Raw genomic sequence first — 17,458 nt, forward strand, 5'->3', positions numbered from 1 at the left:
TGTCATATTAGCACAGCAGAGTTAATTATGTACAAGTATTAGTTAAAAACTTATTTAAATATGATCTGTATGTCCATTGTCCATATTAAACTTCCATTTCTACATTAAAATGCAAAATAGCATTTTAAAACATCAAATTAAAAATTCCTATAATAAAAATTACATTAAATATAGTTGAGTTACAACAAGAATATAAGAAATATAATCAGCTGGGCTCGGTGGCTCAGCCTGCAATCCCGCACCTTTGGGAGGCTGAGGTGAGTGGATTGCCTGAGCCTGTGGGTTCGAGATCCGCCTGGGCAGCAAGACCTCATCTCTACAATAAATCAAAAAATCAGCTGGGCGTGGTAGCGCGTGCCTGTAATTCCGGCTACTTGGAAGGCTGAGGCGGAAGGATCGCCGGAGCCCAGCAGGTCGAGGCTGCGGTGGCCGGGAGCGGCCACTGCACTTCAGGCTGGGCGACAGAGTGAGACTCCAACTCAAAAAAAAAAAAAAGAAATATAATCAAATAACTATTTAAATATAATATCATTCTGTGAGGCTCCATTTCCAGAATCACAGTTATAATTGGTAAAATCGAGATCAGCCGGGTCCAGAAATTAATAAACCTTAATTTCTTTTGTACTGTAGATTTATGTGTCCTGACTTCTGTGTACAAGAACCCTAGTATTCAAACATGAATTAGATTTAATCCAGTTGCCTATAATTTGTTGTTATAAAAGAAACACCACATTACATGCTTTTGTTTGTTAAGTAGATGATATGCTATTATTTCCAACATACCAAGTATTTAATGTTTAATTACCAACACCCATTTGAAAAAGACATTGCTTTGAGTCACAAATTTCTTAATTGCTAACAGTGGCTTCTCTAAGTAGGAGTGTTGTATATAATTTATTTTTGCAGATGTGATTTAGAAACTGAATTTAAAGTAGCAGAGCTTTGAATATCTTCGCCGTCAGCAGAAAATCCCTCTATCCCTGCTGCTGGAGAATATTGCTGCTTGAAGTTTTAACAGGAAAATAAACACACTGCAGTGAGAAAATTGATACTACTGGCAAATGCTGCTTACAAACTGAAAAGGAAGTTAGGTTGTCAGCAATACAAGAACTATATTATTCACACAAAATATGAGGCGTCATCTTCACGGCAACTTGCTGGGAATGGAAATAAATGTGACTGGTTCCAACTTGAGAAACCTAAAGAAAAGCAAATATCACACACATCAGAGAATCTTTACTAAGGATCGGCAGCTGGCAATCGGGGGTACCACAGTGTAACTCCTCCCTAAGGAGGAAAGACATGATACAGATTGCAACAACAGTAGCCAAGGTTCACTTTGAAGCAGGCTCATTGATCACTAGAAAAAAAATGTCATCATTATGTTTCCAGAAAGGTCAGCTACTTTAAAATGCCCCTTTCCCTCTGGAACGTGTCATCATCCACACAGTACTGCAATAAAATGAGTAAGAGAAAAGAGAATGTCTTGTAATGACCACTCAAATAGGAAGTCAAAAGTAACTTTAAAATTCCTACCCGTTTGGCTGAGCTGGGAAGCGCTGCGACTTTTCCGTGAGAGACCAACAATAGCTACCATTTTGGCCCCAATGCTAGAGCGCCGCTTTTTGCCGCTGGAGCCCAAGGCGCCCACTGCAGTGTCAGACTGGCTGCCATCGTTCTTCTCCAGCGAGCACATGTCTCCGCTGATGCTGGTGCTTTTAGTCATGTTCTTCCCTGACATGCCCACTTGTCTGCTTTGCATTTTGGATGTAAAGACACTGTCAGCCGATGGATCATTAAAAGTGAGGACAAGAGTAAAAAGGAAAAGACAGAAAAGGCATTTTAGATGAAACATCTGGAGCATAACAACATTATATCATCTATGGAACATATTTTTAAAATTTAAAAATGTTCAAACACCATTGGTCTTGAATGTGTTTTACTATTCAGGGCCAACCTTTAGGCAAGTATGCAAAATCAGACTTATTTTACTTCTGTTGTTAAAGAAGTCACGAGTTTACATGGTCACAGGAAAAAAAAATCCTTTCAGAGAATATGCTGTCCTGAATGTGCAAATCTGCTTTTAGACACGATACAACATGAGAGAATTTTCCAAATGCATTCTTCTCTACTTTACTGTTGCCCTAAAAAAAAAATTAAATAAGTAGGAATATTTTACAAAAAGTGGCAAATAATATAGTATCCATTGCTAAGAGTGGCCCTTTAAAATAAATTTTCCCATTTTATTAAAACCTAATAAGGTTTGTGTAGTTATATATCCTAATAGTGTTTGATAATTTAATTAACTTGAAATTAAAAATAATTTATTTTACTTTACTTAATTTCATAATTATTGATATAAATCTATCTTACAGAAATAAGAAAGATTTCCCTTTTGCATTCATTTGAAAGAAGAAAAAATCATCAGCTTTCTAGACAATAGATCAGAAACAGTCAATGAATCACAGAAGCATGTGAACTGACTAATGATCTCTTACAAGACTAATAATGCAAACAGGATTAAGTTAAAAAAAAGGATTCTGATTTGTTCCAAGAATACTGCAGTGTGGCAAAGGTAGAGTAGGGGGTGAAGAATCTGGAAGTAGGCTACTCAACTGGTCCCCATAAACCTGGGAGGCTGTGAAGGAAGCAGCCTGTTTTGCAGAAATGGGAAGAGTTATTTTTTATAGTCTCAGTTGTTAACTCAGTATTAGAAAGTCATAGTTTCTGCTTTATTTGGGTTCTGATAATGAATATTTAACATAAAAGTAATAAAAGAGAATAAAAATCAAGAAACAAATTTCTTTAAACATTAATTAAAGAACAAGAATTAGAAAACTGATTTATTGAGTAAACTCTTATCTAATTCAATACCTTGGTCTTCCAACAAAAATTTTATTTTCTATCCTAGAGTAACCTAGGATCACATAGTTAGTTTTGTTAATCTTTTAGGATTTCCTCCAGGTATTTAAGAGGCCCAGTGTGAGATTTAAAAAAATACAGTATACTATTTTATCCCTTATATTAGTTTTAAGAAGAAATGAGGCATATATATGCAAAGAGAGAGCACGAGTTTGAGAGTGTGTGTGTGTGTGTGTGTGTGTGTGTGTGTGTGTGTGTGTGTGAGCATGCAGTACATGTTTCTATAATACTCCAAATTGATCATTTTCTTTTAAAAATTTTTATTTTAAAGATGTGGGGTACAATTCATGGTTAGGTACATAAGTGGTCATCGTACAGATAAAGTTTGGGCCTCCCTTTGGTCCCCACTTTGCCTGGTTTGAGATCAGTTACCCTTATTGATGTTATGTGCTTTTCTTCCACTCGCATGCTGGCAGTGTCCCACTACTGCCAATTCCTTTCTTACAGCATTATGATAAATGTTCAGGTTCTGCTTATGAGTGAGAACATGTGGTACTCGGTTCTTTGTTTCTGTGATAGATCACTGAGTATGATCGACTCTAAATTCATCCAAGTTGCTGCGAAGTCCATAATTTTGTCCTTCTTTATGACTGCAACTGATAATTTTCAAGCTTGTTTGATTTTTATATTCTTTAATGAGCAACAATAGACTAGAATAGAGAGAGCTTTGCTGCTACGCAACTGACTTATTTTAGAAAAATTATTTGCTCCATTTTGGAGTCTCAAGTTCCTCATTTATAAAAACAGAATATTTTCTTTTTGCTAAAGAATGAAGATAATGTATCTAGAGAAAAATTGAATAGATGGAAATTATAACGACTAGTACTAGGAGTTATAAACCACAGATAAAATAAGGTTAAGGCCCTTCAACATGTAACACTTACATAGTATAAATTTTAAAAAGCATTTGAGATTAAAATGTCTAAAACAGTTTTCATATAAATGACATTTCAAAATGGGACTAGAATGCACTGGGAGGACATTTGGGTGTGATATTAGGTTTTATTGACTACTCATGTCATCTTGGGAGAGTCGTTTCATCTTTCTGGAACTTAGTTTCCTCATTTGATAAATGAGAAAATGTAGTAAAGAACTAAGCAGAATGCCAGATACTTAGTAAAAGCTCCCCAAATTCCCTTATTCCTTCTCAGTATTTTCACCACCACCACTCACATCATCAATTAAGCATCCATTAAACATACTGAACTATAATATTTAAGGTCCCCTTAACTATGTAATGCTTTGCTCCCCAGGTAGCTCTTGTTCCATGAATTCTGAGCAAAGTCAGAGATGCAACACATGATTTTCATAGTATGCTGCCATCAGAAAAGGCATGTTGTGACTTAAAAAGTCAAAGTTTAGCTGAGTTTAAGACTTTGAAAAAACATATGTTCCACAGTCAGAATAATTTAGTGCTTCTGCTATATAAGAATTTTCACCCCAAACATATACCTTTCTAAAGAACCACCTAATCTACTACCTACCAAGGCAGTCAAAGATATGCACACAAAATTGTACTTTGTCATTTTTGTCTTTTAATTTTCATATCTGAATATCAAGGCCATTAAGAACTTGACCAAGTTCTTACTACAATAAAAATACTAACTGGAATCGATAAATCAGTTTGTAGATAGATAGTTTAATGTGAGTCTAGTGTTAAAGAAATGCACTTCTTTTCAATCTAACAATTTTAATAATGCATTATTTACAAAAAGGTTATTAAAAATTTTGCAAGATGTATCTGCTTTTCATCTCTTTGAAACTTGAGATCACCAGGCATGTGTTTATAAATAGTTGCACTAGAGTGTTGTGTTTTGACAGGAGAAGATGAGGTTAGGGTATTACTACTGGTTTCCTTATCTTTCTTCACTGAACTTCATCTAAAACTGCAAACAAAAAGTGTTACAAGCAAACAAGATATCAACCAAAGTTTTAAAGCAGTTTTGAGACTCATGATTTATGGAATACTTTGCAGTAAAGAATTTATAAATATGGATAATCTTTTGGATTGCTCAGTGTGGTTAGCAAAGTACAGACTCATTACAATGGCAATTACTTGAAGAAGGAAAATTGGTCAGAGTCTGGTAGTATGGTAAATTTCAGTAGTGCTGGTAGGGGTTCCAGTGATGGGTTTCTAAAGAGCAATTTGGAAATAAGTATCAAAAGTTTTTTAAAAAACAAGGCTAACCTTTAACCTAGTAATTCTACATTTAGATTTATCATAAGTGAAAATTTAACTATATGTATAGATTTAGCTATACTGATTTTTTTTACAGAATTGACTATAGTAGCAAAAAGCAAAACAAGACAAAGATGAAAAATAAATTCAAGGAGAAGACCAATGCCCAGCAATGGCGGGTGTTTAATTAAATTATGTTAATCAATAAAATAGGATGTACCTTTGAAAACGCTGTCATATGTAAACATTTATTGGCATACAAATGTATTCATGATGGGGAGGGCAAGGAGAAACAGATATTTGCAAATTAGTTTTGGGTGACATATATACCAAATATGGACTCACCTTACTATTTAGAGACACAGGCAAATTCAAACCCTAGCATCTTTCTAGTGGTACAGTGACAGATAGAGCATGCTCCTGTTTCCATGGAATTTTCCTTCATGTTGCCATGGGGAAGGATAATAAAAAATAAATCACAATTTCAAATAGAGATACGTGATCTGAAGAAAATAAGATAGAATAAAATAATAACAAGGGACAAGAAAGTTTGGGGGCAACTTTAAGTAAGGTTGTTAAGGAAGGCCTCTCTGAAGGCCTTCTGAATGATGAAGCCAGTCACGTCAAGGAAGCTTAGAGGATCTTAGAGAGAGCAAGTGCAAATGCCCTGAGGCAGAAACAAGTGTGGTTGTTAGAGGAAAATTATAAAACTAAATATAAATGGAATGAAGTGAAGGTGAGGCTTCTATATAGGATAAGGCCTAGATGTGCTGGGACAAATGCACGACTGCCTCTTATCTAACTGCCTATTCAGATGTTACATAAGAGCTGTCCTAAGACAGTGAAAATACAGATACCAGGAGTTGTTGTACCTGGAAAACTTGGGATCCAGTCCATTACTATATATCTAAATATAACACCAGAGGGCATTCGAGAGACCCTGGCTATCTTCCTAAAAAAAATGATAAATTACGGAGACTAAACCCTTTAGGCAATTAGGTTAATTGAACATTCAAAATGTATTTAAATTCCTACACTATATTAATTCTTTACTATCTCTAGAATTTATAAGTTCTCTACCAAATTATTGAATCATAGACCTTCCCTTCCACCATGAATTTGAAGAAAGTTATTATACTTTAAGGAAAATTTTTACACTTATTACTTTATGTATCATAAATATATGCTTATTTCCCTATTTATTACACAGTGCTCAAGGTTCCTAATTGCTTATTTTGTCTGTCCTCATATGATAATTTTTCAATGTCTTTTGTTAGTTGAATTTCCCTGAACTCTTCTCTAGCTGTGTGTTCTGTCTTCCTTTAAAAATTAGGCACAAAAACTACATTTAAGATGTGCATATTTCAGTCATAGGTGTCACTTGCATTCACTGTTGATTTAATATAAAACCTTATACAAAAATTGTGATTTTAAAATGTTTTCATTATGAACTGTATCTTAGAAAAACTCTAACTCTTCTCTAATTTCAGCTACTTCTTTATCATCCTCAGAGACATGACATAATTTCCATTTTGTTTTCTTTTCCCCTTGAGTTTTAAGGCCTTTAACTATTTCTGAACTTAGCTAATTTAAACTATAGTAAACATCTTGCCACTAATTAACGGATTTCTTTAGCAAACATCTACTGCACACCTACTTGGTGTCAGGTCCCAAGGGAGCAAGAGGGCTGAAACAGTGCCTGCCCTCCATGTTCAGGCACAAGAGGGCAGAAATTGACGGAAGGAATACATTTTTTCTTTACATAAAGAGGGAGCTTTCTCTAATTGTTCTGTTCAGAGAGAGTATCCATTTCTAATTATCTACCCAGAGGTACACCTTTTTCTAATTTGTGCAAAGGCTCAAATTAAGCAACTGGTAGATTTGGCCCTGTGATGAATAAAAACCACAAACAAGACTTAGTTATTACTTAAGGAGCATATGGTTTAAGGGTGTAAATAAGAGTGAAAATGCTTATACAAATTAGCAAAAAAATCTTAAATACCGGAGAAAAAGGACACAAACATGGTTCTCTGAGATTCTGCTGGAGGAAAACATATTAATGAAAGTCAGAGATGAGGAAAGCTTTATGAGCCTGGGTCTTGAATGGTGGGTAAAAATTATGACATGTAGAGAGGAAGAAAAATAATAAGGGGAAGTATAGTGATAAGAAAGCACATGCCATGGTTTTAAGATGGGTAGTGTAGTTTGGCTACTAAAATGTTGTAAACTGTTATAGGCTGAGAGGAGTAGAGGCAAATCCAAAAAATCAGATTAAAGCCACATTTCGTGGGGGCCTGTAGACAAAAGGAGTCACTAAAGCTGATGAAACCAGAGAATAACATGAAAATGTAAACCAGGATGATGATGTAAAATGGTAGGTGGTCATTAGCGCTGGTTACAGTCATCTGTACTCCCTGTAGGTGCATGTTAGGATTATACTTCATCATGCCCTGGAAGTTAGAAGTGGCCCTTTGACTTGTTTTCATGAATGAAATGTCAGTGGAAACAAGTCATGTCACTTCTGGGTAGAAGTATTTAATTGGTGATGTTCCACTTCAGCCTCTCCTTCCCCTGCTATTGGGACTTTCAAAAAGCCTCAGTCAGACAGAACACCTGAGTGACTATAGTGGGCAGAGGACCTTTGCCAGCCTGCATTATTCATGATGCATGAGCAAGAAATAAACTTTAGTTGGTTATGCCACTATGAATTCAGGGCTGCTTATCACAGTAACACAATGTAGCCTGTCCTGACCAATAAGCAAGAATTGGAACAGTAGAGACTGGTTATAGAAAAGTCAGTTGAGAGTTCAGAACAATAAACCTGGAGAAAGAATGAAGAGCTTAGGCTCATGTACTACTATCACTAATAGAAAGCAAATATTTGGAAACGTTATTTAGAAGAAACCATCTACACAGCTTAGTATCTGGATCTTGGAATAAGATATAAAAATAGTTCAAGTTAGTGAGCACTTATCATATGCCAGATATTACCTTAAAAATTTTATAGGAATTAACTCATGTAATCTGTACAATAACTTTTATAGAAGAGAAAACTGAGGCCTTTAGAGAGCAAAGTACCAAAGGAGTGTTGGTTTCGGAAATATCAACACGAACCAATGGAATTTCCTGATAGGAAGTGGTACACTTAGGGTGAGTGCTCAGGAGAGGAGTCAGGGCTAAAATAATGAAGCCAATAAATATTTGAATGGGAAAGAAGAGACGAAGTTAGGGGAATGTCTGAAATAGGCAAGCCAAGAGTATAAAAAGAGAAATGAAAAAGGCTGAGAAGACACTTCGAGGACTATCTCTATTTAAAGACTAGGAAGAAAAGGAGTGACTGAGGGGAACAGAAAGGCATGGCTTCAGAAATACTAAAAAGATAGTAGAATTAAGCTCCATAGAAAACAAGAGAACAAAGTTCATGAAAGTCATGGTGGTCAAAACATGCAGAGAGATTAATTAGCATGAACATTTTAAAGAAGCTATAGATTTGCAGATTTAGAGGGTACAGTTGAGCTTAAAGAAAACAGCTATTGAATTAGAGATACAAGTCAGTTTCCAAGGAGTTAACCAAGGAATTTGATGGAAACAAGTGGAAGCTATGATGGTGGATAACTTTCTAAAGAGATTTAATGAAGAGAAAGAATGAATGGTAAACTCATGGGGTATCAAAATATAGAGAATAATTACTAAAATACGTATTATTGGTATATTACTTATTTTTAGACAAAAGTGAAAGGTCTTAAGGAGAGGGAAAATTGAAAAGAAAGTTAAAAAATTAAATAAAAAGTTACTTCAAGAAGGAAAAATAGCTTTAAGAACACAAGTGAAAAAGTCTAGGATCTGTAGTGACGTTCTTACTTTCAATAATTTTATTCTTGGGTGAGAGAAGCAATGCAAATTGTTACTGATGTTTTCTTTTGTTCTTTTTTTTAATGATTAGGTTCCTTTTAGAGGAAAAAGTCACCAAACATCACATTATGCTGACATATTTCTCTTTGCCCTCTTTAGGCCATAAATGCTATCAAATTAGTTGATTCAGATACATTTTTCTGTTGTTTCCCTCTTAGTTCTTGATCAGTAGTAAGCTTTGGAAACTATATATTGCTCATGCTAGAATTGATATCTATCATCCCTGATATCTCTAAGGAAAAAAATTCTAATCTCCTTGCTTCATGTCAAAGATATGTTCCAGAGTTATTGCCCTTTAAAAAAATTAACATCAAATAAGTTTATTTGACATACCAAAGTGTCTTGTCTTGAGGTAATGATAACTATAATAACTTACAAAATATACTTTTACAATGTGACAGGTATTATTCTTAGTACTTTATATATATGAACTCATTTAATCCTGATTAATTTGATCCACTAATTCATCTATTTAAAAGAAGGGTTGGCAACTTTTTCCAAAAAAAAAAAACCAAAAACCAGACAGTAAATATTTTGGGTTTTCCTGCAATCCCCCTACTGGGAATATACCCTGAAGAACACAAATCACTCTATAAAAAAGATACTTGCACACGTATGTTTATCGCAGCGTTGTTCACAATAGCAAGAACCTGGAAACAACCATGCTGCCCATCAAAAGAGGACTGGATTAAAAAAATGTGGTACATATACACGATGGAATACTACGCAGCCATAAAAAAGAACAAAATCATGAATTTCGCAGCAACCTGGATAGAACTAGAGTCTATAATATTGAGTGACCTCTCACATAAACAAAGATCCGAATATCGCCTGTTCTCACTCATATAATGGACCTTGAACATCCAATGTAATACTATAAGAAAATGACTGACGGTACTGGGAAACTATGGGGGGGAGGGGGATGGGATTAACAGTAGCAAATATCTGTCGGGGGATGGGAAAACACCTCTTATCAACAGGGTGCCTGAACGAAACGTAATTGTACACCTAACCCTTAACTGTACCCCACAAAACCATAATAAAAAATACTGATTAATTAAAAAAAAATATTTTGGGTTTTGTGTCCATTTGGTCTTTGCTACAACTACTCAACTGCGCTGTGGTAGTGCATAAGCAGCCACAGGCAATATGTAAACAAATTAGAGTTGCTGGGTAGCAATAAAACATTAGGTACACTGAAATTTCGATTTCATGTAACTTTCACATGCCGTGAGATAGCATTCTTATTCTGATTGGTTTCAACCATTTAAAAACTTATAAACCATTCTCAGTTCATAAGCCATATAAATACAGGGGCCAGATTTGGCCCATGAGCCATGGCTTGCTGACTCTAGACTTAGAACATTAAACTTTTCTGCTGTGAGGAATTTTATTAACAGGGAATAGAAGGAACTCACCTGTATATTTGTTTAATAAAGGTGTCTCATCATCACAACTTCTAGATTCAACACTACATCACTAATGGCTAACTCAAAAAAGTTGCTTTTATCCACTGGGCCTCCTTTCCTAACCTAGCTAAAGAGGAGGTTGGAGACCGTTGTTAAGACATGTCAACAATGTTTCTTTTTATGACTATAATTTTTCTGTTAATCTAGCTTTAAAAAATATATTCTCAAACTTTTGTAGTTTTTCTCCCTTCTTAACCCAGCTTTGCTTATTGTTCCTACCATTTTTCTAATTATATGATAGGTAAGTAACAGCAATTTCTTGTCACAAGTGTCTGGAGTATAAACTCTATAATTCAAACCAAGAGATATCATAAATGTATAATCTTATATTTTTCTATTGTGTAATCTGTACTTTTCAGCAAAACCTGATTATTTCTGTATGTAAATATTTTAGCCAATAATAGATTTCTCTCCAACTCATTTTCATTTCACCTATTTTCCTGACTTTACTACAAGAATACATAGCATTTCCAATAACTTAAAACGATTTGTTACAAATTATCAGAAGGTAGACTCACTGGTCTATAACTTTAAGAATTACTTTACATTTTTCACCATTCTTACTATCAAAGAACCACAACTGGTTAAGATTTTGTGAAAATAAAAAAATAAACAGAGCTTTGATTTATTCTTACTAATCTTGCAATTCTATAATCAGTGTACCAAGTTTTTAGATTAACAAAAGATGAAGATTCATTCTGCACTACTGAAATGATTACACTAAGTAAAAATTCACATTATACCTCCAAAAAATTAGTGAAAGCTAAACCATATGAAAATATCTTGGGCTGTAACTTTTATCCATAAAAATGACTAAAAGTTGTGTTTCAGCAAGTATATACATGTATACATGACTATATAGTAAGGATGTTAATATCTCAGAATATATAGTATATAGTACAAAATAATAGTCTCATATTTTGAAAAACAGTATATATTGTGATTTTTCTTGAAAACTTGATTATAAATCAAATCCAAATTTGAAAAAAATCTCTGTGTACTCACACTGCATAATTTCAAAGATCAGGAACATGCTTCCAAGTTACATATCTTGGATGGCATCTGATTGTTTATTATCTATACAACTCCCATATCTATTTAAAATCAATCTTTTAAACTCACATAGAAGAATTTCTACTAGAATTTCTGGTGTATCATTGGGTTAAGAAAAACCAATTACTCATTCTGGGATTTTTTTCAAGGCAAAAATAAATAGTTTTTTTCAAGGCCATATATTATTTCTTTATATTTGGAACAAAGATGCTTTTATGAAAGTTGACTTGTGTTTTCCTTATATGTGCCTGATGATAACTAAGCAAACAGAAGTGGTTTCTTGCTTTTCTATGTTTCTTTAGCATCTGTTACAGTTGGTTAAAATGATTTGTAGGGCACCAGAAATAACTCGCTCAGTTTCCTGATATTTGTGGCATTGTATCACATATGCCACATTATTCTTTTTAGCTTTACATTATTGTTCTAGTAAAGGTTTTCTTATCAGAAAAGATATCCATTTCCACCATGTACCCTCTTTAACAGAAAGTAGGGTTCAAGAGATTAAGCCCTAGGATTTGAAAACGTTAGCAAAGGAGATGACTACATTGTCCTTTCTGGGACAGTGCTGTCACCAGGTCCCTTGCTTGCTGGGGAGCAAATGAGGGCTCTGGGCTCAGGAAACAAAATATAATAATAAGAGAAGGTACACACTAAAAGGCCAACAATTGTATATGTTTTAAAATATCTAAACTACAAAATTCCAAGTGAGAATTTTTTATACTTCTTAATTCAATTTTAGTGCATTAAGAAAATTATGGCTAAAGAATAAGTGTGTCTGTGTGCATGTGTATAAAATGACTACATCTCTTATTAAGGACAATCATTTATAGCCTTAGTTCATAAATTTAGAAAACCAAAATAATACATTAGAGGGCATATGAAGCAAAAGGCTCATGGAATTTGAATGTGTAAATTATTTGGTGAGGCATAGCATGGTATGTGGGTTTATACTCGTATATTTATGATTGAATTCAGGCAACTCATGGAAAACAAAATAGTTTCTAAAAATAGGTAACACTGGCCAGGTGCAGTGGCTCAAGCCTGTAATCCCAGCACTTTGGGAGGCTGAGGCGAGAGGATTGCCTGAGCTTAGGGGTTGGAGACCAGCCTGGGCAACTTGGTGAGCCCTCATCTCTACAATACATAAAAAAATAAGCCAGGTGTGGTGGCTTGCACCTGTAGTGCTGGCTACTTGTAAGGCTAAGGCGGAAGGATTGTCTGAGGCCAGCAAGCTGAGGTTGTGGTGGTCATGAACATGCCACGGCACTCTAGCTTGGGCAACAGAATGAGACTCCAACTCAAAAAAAAAAAAGTTAATACCTTGTTCTTTGATAAAATATTACTTTCCTTGCCTCATTGGACGAATGATGGTAATTTCTTCTTGACTAAGTCCAGTAAATATATTAAAACTCCCAAAATTATCTTTTTATTCACTCAGAAAAAAGTTATTCTCTTTTATTTAAAAACATGCAAATATCTGATTTAGGTTAAAATATTTGCTTAATTTGCATTTCTGCTTCTGGACAATGTTCCAGTCATTATTTCCCAAGCATAAGTTTGTTTTATATGTCACTCAGCAATTACCATTTTTAAAAAAGCTTTTTTCAATGATTATGACAGTAATAATTTGAGAATATGTCTTTGGTCATACGTATTAACTCCACTTTGGTGCCATTCAAGAAAGACCTTTAGCTGGTTAGAAATTAAAAACTTATTTTTTTCTTCTCAGATTCCCAGTCAGTCAGTCCTGCAGAGACTGTGAATCTCTGCTCTGGAATGATGTCTCAACTTGCATAATGCTAGTCTTTGAAAGTTAGAAAGTCCACAGGGATTGGGGCCGACCCAGGGAAGTTAGGTAAATCATTTTTTAGTCTAGTGCACGGTTTTTAGATATTTCCTATTACCACTTAAAATCTGAAAGGTAAAAAGAATAACATGATAACACTACATAGTAAAGAAAAAAAGAAGCATTGTTAGATTTTTTCAGAGCTAAAATATGCTTTCTCTAATATTTGGAATTTCTAACATAAATGTGAGGCATTGAGTATAGCATCTGTGACCTCATTAAACAGACAAATGAACAAATAAACAAGGCAATATATTCAGTGAGGATGTATCTGTGACCTCATTAAACAGACAAATGAACAAATAAACAAGGCAATATATTCAGTGAGGATGTCAAGCATAAAACTATGCCCCTACTCTAAGCATATCATCTATTTATTATTATGTATCTTTCTGCTATTTATTATATAACATCTATTTATTATAGGGCAAGGACTTTCCCTCTTTTGTTCATTGCTAAATTTTTGGTTTTAAAGTAATGCTTGGTTCAACCTGTAATCCCAGCACTTTGAGAGGCTGAGGTGAGTGAATTGCCTGAGCCTGAGGGTTCGAGACCAGCCCAGGCAACTTGGCAAGACCTTGACTCTACAATAAATAAAAAATTAGCCATGTGTGGTAGCACGCGCCTATAGTTCCGGCTGCTTGGAAGGCTGAGGCTGAAGGATTGCTGAAGCCCAGTGGGTCGAGGCTGAGTGGCCATGAGCATGCCACTGCACTCCAGCCTGGGCGATGGAGTGAGACTCCAACTCAAAAAACAAACAAACAAACAAACAAAAGTACCTCAGAGTTCATACAGATATATAATCCTCATATCTTTGATAATTTCAACTTGAAAAGGTGTCATTCAACAAAAAACATTTATGAAATGATCTTCGTACATAGATGATTGATAATAATGCATATACAAGTAAATTCAAATTAGTAGACATTTATCTATAAAATGTCAAATCCTACAGTTGGCACTGAATAAAAAGGTATACAATTTTGGCACTTGGTGAAATGCTAAACACAATCCATGCAAATAAAGTTACTCTTCAGTTTTCTTGGTAAAATGATTAAAGTTGGAAATTGCCGTTATTCCTTACATCATGCCCCAGAAAATACTTTAAAACTCCAAAACTTAGACCTTCCCATATACTTCCTTTTGCCTGGAAAGAATGACAATTTAAGTACTATATTACTGCTTTTAGTTAAATGTTGATTAAGACTAGATAAAAATGCTCAATGAGATTAGAGACATAAGATAGGCAATGAACAGTTCATCAAAAAGGAGTTCCCACTGTATAATAACACATTTATGACAAAAGTGTTGAACATATAATATCTATGATTTGCATAAGTAAGAAGAGCAATTATCTACTGGGAAGCCAACTGAATTTAATTAGGAGACTCACATTCAAGACACAGCTGCCCGACTCATGTTACAACTGAGTGATTTAAGTAGTCTTTGTGCCTCAGTTGCCATATTACATACAATAGGGATAATGACTACCCAACATTATCCAGAAGGTTGCCATCAGGTTCTGTATCCCCTTTCCTTCTAGCTCATTTAACCAGGTATCTTTATTCTTTAATATTATGAGAATTTTGTACCCTCCACTCCACCCCCAATTATTAGCCCTCTCATTTTCATGCATACTTAACCAGTTTATACTCCACAGCCCATTATTTCAACCACTCTTATGGAATACCGTCAACCGTTTCAGCATGCCTCTTCAAATGATATCCAACTGGCTGAACTGCCTGAAGAATCCTATCACATACTTCTTTGTGTACATCTCAACATTTGAGCATTGTTGAAAAAAATTCAGCAGGGCACAATTGTTCCACTGTAACTCATCAGCCTCAAGAATTTCTCCACAAATGCTCTCCCCACTCACCACAGTCACCACTGTACAACTTCTTCATGCTATTTAAAGCCATTTTCTTTCCCCTCAGCTGATAACTTTTTCTTATATTTCATGGAGAAAATGAAACCTATCCGAAGAAATTCCCATATACTATACACAGGGGGTTGTCAAAAAGTTCATACATTTAAACACATATTATGTAAAAAAAGGATGATTTAAAAAAAAATTTTGTGCCAAAATAAACTCATAGAAATGTGTTATAACATGTCTGAACAGGATCTAATTTGAGGCACTAAGAAGAATAAGGCATCAGTTTGAAAAGAGCTCCTATCAGAACAACATGAATTCTGCTAAAAATTGATGTAGGGAAAAATTTATGATGGAACAATGGTGAAATCACAGGTATTTTATAAAAGCTTATGGGGAAAATGCCCCCCTCAAATCAGCAGTTTACAAATGGATAACTCCTTTTAAGAAGAGACAAGGCGATGTTGAAGATGAGCCTGCAGAGAAGATCATCCACATCAATTTGCATAGAAAAACTGCATCTTGTTCATGCCTAATTGAAGAGGACTGATGATTAACAGCACAAACAAAAGCCTACACCAAATACATTTCAATTGGCTCAGCTTACACAATTCTGACCAAGAAGTTCAAATTTAGCAAACTTTCCATTTGATGGGTGCCAAAACTCAGATCAGCTGCAGATAAAAGCAGAGCTTTCAATGGAAATTTTAATCAAGAGGGGTCAAAATCCTGAAGCATTTTTTAAGAAGTATAACAGAAGATGAAACATGATCTTACCAGTACAATCCTGAAGACAAAAGACAGTCAGAGCAATGGCTACCAAGAGGTGCAAGTGGCAAAAGTGGACTGGTCAAGAGCAAAGGTCATGGAAACAGCTTTTTGAGATGCTCAAAGCATTTTGCTTGTTGACTTTTTGGAGGGCCAAATAACTTCATCTGCTTATTACATAAGCGTCTTGAGAAAGTCATCCAAAACTTTAGCAGAAGAACACCCAGGAAAGCTTCACTAGAGGATCCTTTTCCACCATGACAGCATTCCTGCTCATTCCTCTCATCAAACAAGGCCACTTTTGTAAGAGTTTCCATGGAAAATCATTAGGCATCAACCTTGCAGTCCTGATTTGGCTCCTTCTGACTTCTTTGGGTTTCCTAATCTGAATAAAAACTTTAAAGGACACCATTTTTCTTTAGTTAATAATATAAAAAAGACTACATTGACAGGACTTAATTCTCAGGAAGCTCAGTTCTTTAGAGATGGATGGACAAAATAGCTGGTATCATCGTTTACAAAAGTGTCTTGAACTTGATGGAGCTTATGTTGAGAAATAAAGTTTGTTTTAAAATTTTACCTTTTAATTAGACTTTCCACAGACTTTTTGAAGTCTCTCTGCATATGGTATTAATTGATGTAATAATAATCCTTAATATCATTACATCAAAATTATACATATGTATATTATGATTATATGTAAATATATAATCTCTAAATATATATGTGTGTATACACAGAGGGTGCCAAAAAATGTATACACATTTCAAGAAAGGAAAAAATTGCATTAAAATTGTAAGATGAATACAAGTCACGTTTGACTTCTGCAATTATAAGATGTGCTCAGAGAGGTTATCATCAGCGTCAGACACTTCTGAAAAATGGTTGAAAAAGTAATACACAGATAGCAACTCTTAAAATGTGTATACTTTTTGGCATCCCTGGTATATGTATAATTTTTATATTTAAGCTAGCAGACTGAGCTTTTCTGAAATCCAAAACTGTCTACCATGTGCCTACTTGTAATTAGCACTCAGATGTCACACAGGATATCACAAACTTAATGTGTCCCAAACTGAACTTAATCTTTTCTCTCAAACATATTCCTCCTTCAGTGTTCCTTATTTTAGTAAAAAGCATAACTATTTACTTAGTTGTTGGAGGTAAAAATTCAGGAAGCATCCTTGATTTCTCCCTTCCTCCCTACACCTGATCTACCACTGAATCTAACATATTCTACCTCTAAAATATATTTTATATTCTTCCAGGTTTTCATCATCTAAGTCCACGTCACTCATGTCAACTGCAATAGCATTCTGAATGCTAATATTCCAACTACAACCCATTGTCCACATAGTAGCCACTGTGATTTTTCTAAAATACAAATCAGGTTATGTCACTCCACTGCTAAAATTCTTCAATGTCTTGTCATT

The 17,458-nt window shown here is 34.8% G+C and overlaps 1 protein-coding gene across 12 annotated transcripts in view; it reads right to left on the reverse strand.

Annotated features, from left to right (window-relative positions):
* RIMS2 (regulating synaptic membrane exocytosis 2) overlaps positions 1-17,458 on the reverse strand; it is a 255,008-nt gene that overhangs the window by 90,088 nt on the left and 147,462 nt on the right. For 6 of the 12 annotated variants that reach the window (XM_021713514.1, XM_021713525.1, XM_021713521.1 and 3 more), the window contains one exon: positions 1,537-1,778. The exons of the other annotated variants lie outside the window; for them this stretch is intronic. In XM_021713514.1, the coding sequence (XP_021569189.1) occupies positions 1,537-1,778 (242 nt within the window). The remainder of the gene's footprint in view (positions 1-1,536; positions 1,779-17,458) is intronic. 12 annotated transcript variants of the gene reach the window in all.

Source organism: Carlito syrichta, unplaced genomic scaffold (assembly GCF_000164805.1).
Source record: "Carlito syrichta isolate Samal-C Ts95f unplaced genomic scaffold, Tarsius_syrichta-2.0.1 Scaffold92606, whole genome shotgun sequence".
Classification (NCBI taxonomy): domain Eukaryota; kingdom Metazoa; phylum Chordata; class Mammalia; order Primates; family Tarsiidae; genus Carlito; species Carlito syrichta.